At 36.6% G+C, this 11,462-nt stretch overlaps 2 protein-coding genes across 2 annotated transcripts; one reads left to right on the plus strand and one right to left on the minus strand.

Moving 5' to 3' along the window:
• The first annotated feature begins 563 nt into the window (after positions 1–563).
• LOC110659740 (uncharacterized) lies at positions 564–3,637 on the plus strand. Its single transcript, XM_021817771.2, has 7 exons — positions 564–714; positions 823–1,178; positions 1,560–1,787; positions 1,901–2,255; positions 2,347–2,474; positions 2,625–2,760; positions 3,099–3,637. The coding sequence occupies exons 2-7, from the start codon at positions 835–837 to the stop codon at positions 3,336–3,338; spliced, it is 1,431 nt and encodes a 476-aa protein (XP_021673463.1). The 5' UTR covers positions 564–714; positions 823–834; the 3' UTR covers positions 3,339–3,637.
• A 227-nt stretch (positions 3,638–3,864) lies between these two features.
• Positions 3,865–7,880, minus strand: LOC110659741 (ubiquinone biosynthesis O-methyltransferase, mitochondrial-like). The gene is made up of 7 exons (XM_058130181.1): positions 7,308–7,880; positions 6,652–6,729; positions 6,044–6,092; positions 5,507–5,556; positions 4,397–4,546; positions 4,167–4,247; positions 3,865–4,074 (listed from the first exon to the last, which is right to left on the minus strand). The coding sequence occupies exons 1-7, from the start codon at positions 7,473–7,475 to the stop codon at positions 3,967–3,969; spliced, it is 684 nt and encodes a 227-aa protein (XP_057986164.1). The 5' UTR covers positions 7,476–7,880; the 3' UTR covers positions 3,865–3,966.
• Positions 7,881–11,462: the final 3,582 nt, after the last annotated feature.

Genomic DNA, 11,462 nt, shown 5'->3' on the forward strand with positions numbered 1-11,462 from the left:
TATTATTAATTTATTTTAATTTTTAAATATTTTAACCTATTTATGTTTTTAAAATTTATTATTATATTTTTTATTGTATTACATTTAAATTTATAATTAAATTGATATTATATGTTAATAGACATACCTTTCATAAAAATATGATTGAATAAAAAAAATTTTTAAATTAATAAACATTTTTAATTAATTAATTAATTAATTATTAAAATTAATATTTTAATTTAAATAATTAAATATAGTAATAATATTATATAATATACAAAAATTAATAAAAAATTATATAAAAAATTAAACCACTATAACAAATATAATAATCTACAACGCACCTTTAAAAAAATTAGTTTAATAAAATAAAATTAGATTTAAAATTTTTAAAATTATGAACGACTTTAATTGATTTTAACAAATTAAAAAAATATATTTAATGCTTTTAATTTTTAAAAAAAAATTAAAAAATGGGTAGAAAAGGCCTAGACTTTGGTGGGCGCTCTGTTCTAATATACCAGATCCAAGTTATACAAACTCATACGTCATCTCATACGACCCCACTTCTTGCACGCGTGTCAGAAGTCCATTGGTGAAGTCATCGTGGCAGGCAGGCACCTCTACCCACCTCTACCCTCGCGTAGCCTTGAGAGTTCATCATAAAATCAATTTGGTTTTGGTTTAGTCTCCTCATTCATTCCGATTCCGGACCCTAATTCCACACAGCTCGTAAGTTTGTATCGATTTTGGTTATGATCATAGATCTCAGATTTTTCGAGTTTGTATGATCAAGTTTGATTTTTTTGTATTTGAACTCATTAAGGATTTATTTGGTAGGTTTGATTTGAGATGGGAGGAGGATTCAGAGTTCTGCATCTGGTGAGACCGTTCCTTTCCTTTTTGCCTGAAGTTCAGAGTGCTGATCGGAAGGTTCCTTTTAGAGAGAAGGTCATATATACTGTCATTTCTCTCTTCATCTTTCTTGTGTGCAGTCAGCTTCCACTTTATGGGATACACTCCACAACCGGTGCTGATCCATTTTATTGGATGCGTGTTATTCTTGCATCCAATCGTGGGACTGTCATGGAACTGGGGATTACTCCCATTGTCACTTCTGGATTGGTGATGCAATTGTTGGCTGGTTCTAAGATTATTGAAGTCGATAACAGTGTCCGTGAGGATCGTGCTCTCCTGTAAGTTCTATAATTGTAATTGATTGGTTATTCTGATTCTAGAGCGACAATTGTATGTCTTTGGTTTTTACTTGATATCTGATATCTTCGAGTTCATAAACAAAATATTGGGGGTATTCTTGGTTTTTGAAGTTACCAATGATCTTTATATTCTACCCAAATTAAAGATTTATCCTGCTGTCTAGAACAGTCATTGCCTGGAAGAAAATTTTTGCAATATCTTACGATGCACATTACCAGTTTTGTTTATAGTTTCAGCTATGATTTGCATGAACATTGCTTTCTTTTCTTTTACGAATTGAGGTCCCGCAGTTGTAGGCTTGTAACATTTCTGTTAACTTATGTGTAATATACACTATTCTCCTTTGGCCTATTTTGCAGAAATGGAGCGCAAAAGTTGTTGGGCATTCTGATAGCTGTTGGTGAGGCTGTTGCTTATGTGCTATCCGGGATGTATGGTAGTGTCAGTCAACTTGGGGTTGGAAATGCTATCCTTATTATCATTCAACTTTGCTTTGCTGGAATAATTGTTATCTGCCTTGATGAGCTTCTTCAGAAAGGATATGGCCTTGGTTCTGGAATCTCCCTTTTCATTGCTACCAATATTTGGTAGGCTACATGCTCTTTGTTCCCATTTCTGTTTCCAGGATCAATTATTTGGACAGTGTTGCTGTCCTTAAAATTTTTTTGTCACCGTTATTTTGCCCTTGGCATGCATGCAGTGAAAACATTATATGGAAAGCGTTCAGCCCTACAACCATCAACAGTGGCCGCGGTGCTGAATTTGAAGGTGCTGTTATAGCTTTGTTCCATTTGCTGATCGCCAGGACAGACAAAGTCCGTGCTCTTCGGGAGGCTTTCTATCGGCAGAACCTTCCAAATGTTACCAATTTACTTGCTACGGTCTTGATCTTCCTGATTGTCATCTATTTCCAAGGTTTTCGTGTGGTTTTGCCTGTGAGGTCAAAGAATGCCCGTGGACAACAGGGCTCATATCCAATTAAGCTTTTCTACACCTCTAATATGCCCATTATTCTCCAATCTGCACTTGTTTCCAATCTTTATTTCATCTCTCAGGTATGAGTTATTTTTGTGTTGGGTTGGGGCTTGTTATTATTGTTGCTAAATGCTAATTGCTAAGAGTACAACACACTGCACTTCTATACAGTTGTTGTACAGGAGGTACAGTGAAAATTTCTTTGTCAATCTGTTGGGGAAGTGGAAGGAATCTGAATATTCAGGTGGTCAGTTTGTTCCAGTTGGTGGTTTGGCTTACTATGTCACTGCTCCAGCCAGGTACAGTGGCTTTTGTTTCCTTACTTTTTTTTTTTGAACCTCTTGTTTGATAGTTGCCTTGGGGTGTATATCCTGACTTTTTACTTTCTGTCTATGCTTTGTTCTTGCACTTATGCTCTGCTTTATCTGTCATTTTCATCTTTATTGCAGCTTGGCAGATATGGCAGCCAATCCCTTCCATGCTCTGTTCTATCTGGTTTTCATGCTTTCAGCCTGTGCTCTTTTCTCAAAAACTTGGATTGAAGTTTCAGGGTCTTCTGCTCGAGATGTGGCCAAGCAGCTTAAGGTATATCAAGATAGTTTCATCATCTTAAATACATTTGCTTGCTTGCTTGTTTTTTTAACGTTTTTCCAGTTTGTTTGCAAAACAAGTGTTTCTTAACTTGTTCATAGAGTGTATTTGCACATAGGTGCAAGGATTAATCTATCAGATATAGGCATGCTACTTTAGTTTTTGAAATTTGTTTTGATGAAATTAATCCTGTAAGAACAGGTTCTTCAGTTGATTTGAAGAGTTTCTGTTCATCATGGTTAGCCATGGTCTTTTTTGGGTGAAAAAACAGTGGCTATACTGTTGTATACAAATCTTTGACATTGATTAAAATATTTATGCTGGTTCTGCAGGAACAACAAATGGTGATGCCAGGACATCGTGATTCAAATCTTCAGAAGGAACTGAACCGCTACATACCAACAGCAGCTGCCTTTGGAGGAATGTGCATTGGTGCATTGACAGTTCTTGCTGATTTCATGGGAGCAATTGGCTCAGGAACTGGAATATTGCTTGCAGTTACCATTATATATCAGTACTTCGAGACTTTTGAGAAGGAAAGAGCCAGTGAACTTGGCTTCTTTGGCTTTTAAATCCATTAGACTGTTTTAGGTGGCCGTAGGTAGCACTCACAAGGTTCCTGGGTATTCACCCTGTTAACGCAGCACCCCAGGAATAGAGATGATGCCTATTTTAGTGACTTCATTATTTCACTTCTTTCATTTAGACCTTTATATGTTATAGAATCACTTCCAGGAAAAATGGATAACAATTTTTTGCTAAGATACTGATGCGGATCTCAACTTTTGTTATTCTGTTTAATGCCCTAGTATTTTGGGGGTGAGAATTTGATAGTCCAACTGAGAACCTATCAAAGAAATGCTTTTGCGAATCTGTCTCCAATCAATTATTGGTCATCTTTTGCTTCATTTCTCTGGCTCCTAAAATTTGTATGCAGAGTTGCTAGTGGCGTGTGCATTCTCCAATCAGTTGTTGCATTTCAGTAATTTGCTTAATCTTGTACACTAGGATTTGGTCGCATTCCTGTGTTTTAAGGACTGCTAGTCTATGCTTTATTTACTTGCGAGCCCTATTGGGATATACAATTGCAAACTGCTGTGGGATTATATTTGCTTTCTATTATGACGTTTGCTTTATAACAAAAACAAAGTTCGAAGAAATTACACTTCAGAAAGTTAAAAAGTACAAGCAAAGTTGCCTTTATTGGCTATTTTTAGTACCAAAGACGATGAAATTTACACTGATATCATCAGATAGAGAACATCGTCCAGTGAAGGGGTTGTAAACTAATCCAGCCATTTCTTGAACCTGGGCAAGACCAATTCAAAAACATAAGGACCAAAATTAATGTCATTTAGCAGAGATAAAAGAAATGTGAGAACCAAAAACATTCGTCTTACGTTGATTGAAGCACGTCGTAGCATCAGTTCCAGCTCTTCAGGAGTAACGAAACTTGACCATTGATGCGTGCCTTTGGGAAGCTGCATGATAGCTATAATTAGCGACTCTAATGAAGATCCTCTGAAACATGACCAAGCACAAATGCTAAAGCAAATGGTCTTACAGCAATGCTCCAATCCCACGTGAAAAATCATCAAACACAAGAATAAAGGTACAATTAAAGTCTTACCAAATGGAGAAGGTACTCTGCTAAAACAATGGCAATTGCAAATGATCTCAGAGATCGATTAATTGTTGAAATCACAGTAGCTCCACCAGGGTTAGTTAATGCTGCCAGAGTCTTGCAGAATTCGGCAGGATCTTCTACGTGCTCAATTACCTTGAGTGAAAATGCATGAATTTAAAAACAAATTTAATGTATATTAAAACAGGTTTGAAACAAGTTGAAAACATTTGCTGAGCCCCCAATCTTTGTTACTATTAGTATAGCCTGGACATTCTATTTCATCAATCATCACACAAATCTTCATGTGTCAAACCTTAGAAGGTTTCTACACCATCTGAAAGCCAAATTCATAGCTATCCAATATGCTATTCTGTATTATCTACTAACATCATAACTCATTTTCTTCCATTTGCTTAACAGTCATCACCCTGCTTGTAGGGGTGTATGCAAGCTGAGCCGAGTTTTAAACAGCTTAGACTGACAAGCTTGGCTCATTAAATTTTGAGCTCAACTCAAGTTCAGATTTGAAACTAGAGCTTAGCTCATTTAGATATTTAGATTTAATTAGACTCGAGCTTGGCTGGCATTTAACTTGTTTATCAAACTTGTGTTAGCTATTTTAGATATAATTAGGTTCAAGTTCAGCTTACATTAACTTGTTTATTAAGCTTGTGAGCCTGAGCTAGAGCTTGAACTTGGGCACATCAAGCTAATTAGCTAAATTACTTCAAAAAATTGTAAGTTTTACTAATTATTATCTAAAACACATTTAATGATAGATTCAATAAATCATAATAATTAAATTAATTATTATAATGACACTATTAATTAAATTATAATTGCCGCAAAATAATTTTTAGCACAAAAAGCCTTCACTTTGCTAAATGCACTCCGCTTAGAACATGTAAAAGCACTTTCCTATTTATCATTACGCTATTACGCTTCAGCACTTAGTAAGCAATGTTTGTTCTTTTGACTACATCACCACACGCACACACATATATACATAAATCAATTGGGATCTACAATTGAGCACACATGCATGCATGACTGCAAAGAGAGGGAGAGAGAGAGAGAGAGAGAGAGAGAGAGAGAGAGAGAGAGAGAGAGAACCTCCAATGAAATCACAGCATCAAACATCTTTTGCTCCTTAACTAGACTTTCTGTCCATCAAAAGAAAATATTGGATAGCATATTTATACTAATGCAATTTAAATATTTAATAAACAATTGAACTTCAAACTTGAACTTTATATATTTCTTGAACAATAAACTTTAGATGAACAACCACTATATGTGATGAATATATAGAAGATAATTTCCATGGAGGGATTTCCAAGAAAATATTTGATCTATTTATGGCACACAAGCATCTTCCATGCATGTTAAGTAAATAAACAAGAATATGTTTCTCGATTCAAGCATTCCACAGCAGGGGAATAAATACAGAGTCAGTAATTAAACCATGTAGAGAACTCGAGATGGTTCACTACTTAGATGGATCACTGACATTCACAAGAGGGTGCCAGCATCCACTTGTAGAGATGAAGCAAGTTTATGAGACCAAAACAATGGCAATTTGAATGTATAAAGAAATAATATTACTGGAAACCTTGACCTATGCATGAGATGAACAAAATTTGCATGTACCAGCTGTTGTGCAACAGTATTCAATGGCTGAAGTCACTGGGTCCAAATCCTGTGCAGATAGATCAAAAGTATATATATTCAACTTAAAATTTAATGAAGGTTCTGAACTGCCGAAATAAAATAGGCATTGATTAAACACTAGCAATTCTCAATATCACACTTGACAAATATTTCATTTGAATCAGTTGGTTTGCATAACTTAGATGAATGTAGTGGTAAACTTGGAATTTTAGGAATTATTGGCACTATCAGTAACATGTGATTAGGAGATTATAATGAAAATAATCACACAGTTTATGGGGAAAATAAAGAATAGAAATCAACTCATTTTTTTCATATGAGGAGGAAACTGATGGGCTGGGACTGCAAGCAAGATCCCACACCAAATCTGCCTTTTTGGTATCAAGGGAGCAATAAGCATCCAAATCTATGTCCTAGCCATGAATACTAATCAGTGAAGAACTAGCTATACTGGGAGTATCATGCACACAACAGATAAGTTGTTCAAAAATAAATTAAACGAAGGCATCCTTTTAGAAAACAGAAATGATGTAATTTTAACTGAAACACATATGCAAAGTGTAGTTTAAGATATGAAATGACCATACAGCATGCAGGCGTGCAATCTTGACATTTTTCTCCAAAGCATCAATGCCAGTTACAGTTGCTCCCATTCGAACTAAAGGCTGAAGAAGCAAAAGAAAAAAATCCATAAATATAACATTAAAAAATTAACATGCTACCAAGTTATGCTAATAATATTGCAATTATTAATTCTCTAGACAAAATATGGGGACATTTTAACTGATTAGCAGCCACTCTTACAGAATCTTTCAGAGCCAGAACCATAAAATTGTAAATTAATTTTGCCAAAAATATGAATATGCTGTATCTGGCAAGGAAATATCCATAATGAATATACCTGCTATGTGATGTATAACAACACTACAACAAATTTTGACTTTAATATTGCGCCTCACATGCTATTAAAAATTTAAAAATACATTGTTAATAAGAATTACTAGCAAGTATCTAACGATGTGCATAAATTCAATAAGTCAGTTTTTAATAGCACTTTCACATCAATTTACATGCATAATATTATATATGTTATTTATTACTTCATATGTTAAATTGATGTTTAAATATGTTTCATTAATGTTTTTTATTACTTTAGCATCATAGACTTGTTTAAGTCTAGATTTGTTGCAGTGCCATTAGCGGGAACTTCATAATTGCTTGAGTGTTAAAAATATATATATACCTCACAAAGAATTCCTCCACCACAACCAACATCAACAATTTTTAGTCCTTCAAAAGGCCTAGCCACGCTTGGATCCTTCCTGTAACAATTAAAATTGATAAGACTCATGGATGTGCAGTAAAAGAAATTTCTACCATTGTTATAACATAAAAATGGGACAAGCAGCATACTGATAAAAATCTCAACATTTATATTTATATTTCAAACAATTGAAAGAATGTTTTCCGGCTGCATATTGCAATTGAAGATGTCCAATCTCTTGCTAATTTTACAACCTTTTTCATACAACCAAAAAGTTGGTAGGAAAAACTTGAATTGGATGCAATTGAGAGGAACCATTCTATCATCTTCTAAAACCTAATCTAATAAAGTTGAAACCAGGAGTAAGCTCACTAAAATACCCATCAATTTCGTTATCCGGTTCCTCAAAAGCCTTACAAACTGTTTTAACCTGTAACCTCTACAAGCAAGATGGCAAACACTCTTTAATCAAGTCAGTAATTTTACTTATTTCAGGCTCATATCTCCTGTTACCCAACCTAATTTCAATCATAAATCTTATACTGATATTCTGAACATTGTAAGTTTAGGTCTTTAATCCATGCATATCAATTTTACAGTGGGTTCTACTTCAGATTATTTCCAAGACAAGCAACAAATGAAGCTCAGCTATTTCCAAAAAACATAAACTAATCAACTCTTTGCATAGAGTAATGCTACATGGATTGTCGCAAGGGATTTTGCGGTCGCCTGGACGATCACTCACCGAAGTGGGAAAAGTGAGGAGTCACCACCTTAGTTTTGAGGGAAACTAAAGAAAACCATTTGGGAAAATAAATTAAAAATGAAACCACTTCAAAACAGAGATTCTAGGTTCGGGGTCCGTAAACGGGTGGGGAAAGTGTTAGGCACCCCACCTCGTCTCTTAATAAGGGTAAGTAGATTTAATTTTGCGTTCTTTATAAATTAGTTAAGATGGCTCGGATGGAAATGTTAATCCTTTTTTCAAAAGGAAATTTTGATCTTTCACTAAATTCGGATCACTCAGATACACAAGTAAATGAGACCACCTTAGTGAATTGACGTTACGAATTTTTTAGTTCTGAGATTATTTTGCGTACGGGTTAAGATTTGGTGTATCTCTTTTAAGTTATTTATTAAAATTTTGGAGGGAGATCGGATAAGAACCCTCCTCCGATCTCCTCTAGACGTTTATTAAAACTTTTAAGTTGAGACCGGATAAGAACTCTCCTCCGATCTCTTTTTAACGTTTATTAAAATTTTGAGGGGAGATCGGATAAGAACTCTCCTCCGGTCTCCTCTAGACATTTATCAAAATTTTTGAGTTGAGACCGGATAAAAACTCTCCTCCGATCTCTTTTTAACGTTTATTAAAATTTTGAAGGGAGATCGGATAAGAACTCTCCTCCGATCTCTTTTAGATTAACAGGAGCCTGAAAGGGACTTTTCCGATCTCCCGAATTTTAATTTCGGCTATATGACATAAGAGCCTAAAGCTAAGGATTCTGGCATTCAAAGATGCTGGGGATAAAGCTACTCGATACCTTTTGGCTAGATGGGGAAAACTAGACTTGATTTACCGACCTTCCATGTATTCATTTTACCAATATCTATTAATGACCGATATATTCTGTTTTGTTTATTTTGGTTTTATTCCACTTTATGACATCTTTGTCGAATTGCTGTTTACGTCAACCTAATAGTTTGGCTATCTTCTTGACGCGTTATTCAGGTTCTCTCTTTTAAAAGAGACCCCTAAGTTGCAGTTACCTACGTCTTGCCTGACCATTTACACGCTACTAGGAACCAGAAAAACTTTCATTCAGAAATGACGAAGATTAATAAAACGACGGACTAATCACTAAAGAGATAACTCGAGAGTAACATTCTTTTGGGTCCTTTTGTACAAAATGAACTTGGAGAAATCACATACGTAAGAAGAACAAAGAAAGTGCGAAAAATAAATGTAAACACTTAGTAAAACAGCAATATGAGCTCTTACCTGTGAGGAGCCAAGTCTACTGAAATAGCTACGGGGTGGCAAATAGAGATAAGACAGTGGACTGATTAGCCTGAGAGCTGATGTTCGTCGGGAAGTGAAGGGAGCTTAGCTAAAATATAATCAGATTAAGATAAAAGCCGAGTGGAATGAAGTTTTGCTTAGACAGTGGGAATGAAAACAGAGATGATAAAGGGCTGAAAGTGAGGGTGTGACCAGATAATGAACAAACTGGAAATGTAGAGTTCCAGTATTCAGAATCCTTTTCAAGAAACACTTCAGAAAACTAGTTTCAAAAGTTTTTCCAATCAACACTTCAAAGTAGCGGAATAACAAACTAAATGAAGTTTTCAGAGTTCTTCCGCTATAATAACAGCCTCTTTTTTTCCGTCCGTCCCCTGAACAATTTTCTTCATGCAGGTATTTATAGGAATCGGGCGCTCCCCGTGAAGGGTCAGGATTTATTTTGAGGGAGATGGAGGGTCAAGATTTCGAAGGACATGATCGGATGTCCAGGAATTAAAGAGAATCAAAATGAATGGCTGAGATCCCTCTTCAGAACGTTTGTCCTTTTCTTCTTTCAATCTGACGGTCCCAGATCTTCTTGTCCGGAACGATCTAAGGGCTAAGAGCGAAAGACGCTGGTATTGTCGTCTTCTCTCTTGATCCAAGGGTTCCGGGTTTGTCCTTACAAGTGAGATCAACGGTGGGGATTGGGATGTACAGGACTGTCATGACATACCCTGGCACCTGTCAGCATTGCGGGCGATTCTTAGGTGTGCGGTGGAGATCTCGCCTGCAACGCTTTAACTACCTCGGCTCTGATTCTGACAACGGTTATTTGGGATTTGTCTTTATTCCTTTTGTCTTCCGATCCCTCTTCTTGACACGCTCCTATTCCGATCTCTCATGTTAATCTCCCGTCTTCCGATCTATTATTCCGATCTCTCCTTTTCTCTGGTCCGGTCTGGTCAAAGCATTAATTCCCCCTTGATTCTCGAGGCGTTCGCTTCGTTTTCTGCTCAGCAATAAATGCTCATTTTCCCCTATATATACCCCTGTTGACAGAGACATTTCCTTTATCTGATTTTCTCTCTTCCTTCTTACTTTTCCTGTTCTAGCTGCTCCGGTGGAAGTTCCGGCCATGATGGTGGTTTTTGATCCCTTTCCGATGAGCTTCTTTAACCACTGGCTGAAAATTTACGATCCCGGTGATCGCATAACCCTAACTGACGATGGTGAGAGAACTGGATTTGACCGATCTGTATTGCGGACCTCGGTTGTACCGATCTCGAGTCGCTCAACTGAGTTCATTCGGCTTCTCATCACATTGAGTGTTCCGACAGCGGCTTTCCTCCATATTGGGTGTTCGAACGCTTTCCTCGGTTACAGTCGGTGACACCCCTTTGGATCAGTCACAATGTGACATTCTGATCCCTAGAGATCGCCCAAATGATGTATTTTGTTTTCAATGCAATCCGATCTCTAGAGATCACAGAAATGATGTAATCCAATTTTAGTGTAATCCGATCCCTAGAGATCGCCCAAATGATGTAATCCGATCTTTTGAAAATAAAGACTTTATTTTGTCGATTATCATCTTATTATTTTTGCATTGATTATTTTCCGATCTCTAATGTGATTATCCGATCTGGTTCTTTACCTGAATGACACTTAACTGATCCTTTATTCAAAATATTCAACTTATTATGCCGATCTCCAATTAACCGATCTCGGAACATTCGAATATTTGAGAGAAGTGTCAGAACAGCTGTCGAGTCCCACCAATCGATGCGTTGCCTAGAGCCTCGTGAGCATTAAATGCTCGGACTAGTATAAATAGGGGTGGGAGGGTTAGCCAGTTGTTCCCTTATTCCATTTTCAATCCCCTGCTCACAACTTTGAAGTTCTCTCGTTTTCTCAAGTTCTTCCGACGCCGATCAGACTCCGGTAAGGGCTTTGATCTTCTTTTTAGTTTAAGTTCTTTATTTCTTTTGAAAATGAGTGGTGCCGAAGGTCAAAGAGCGGCGAGCCCTCCTTCCATTCAGTTCTCATGGTCGTCCGATGAAGAAGAGGTAGTCGGGCCAAGCACGCAACCTGAACCTCCTAGGGCTTCCGTTCCAGGTCGGGGGCGG

The sequence above is a fragment of the Hevea brasiliensis genome, chromosome 11 (assembly GCF_030052815.1).
Source record: "Hevea brasiliensis isolate MT/VB/25A 57/8 chromosome 11, ASM3005281v1, whole genome shotgun sequence".
NCBI classification, from domain to species: domain Eukaryota; kingdom Viridiplantae; phylum Streptophyta; class Magnoliopsida; order Malpighiales; family Euphorbiaceae; genus Hevea; species Hevea brasiliensis.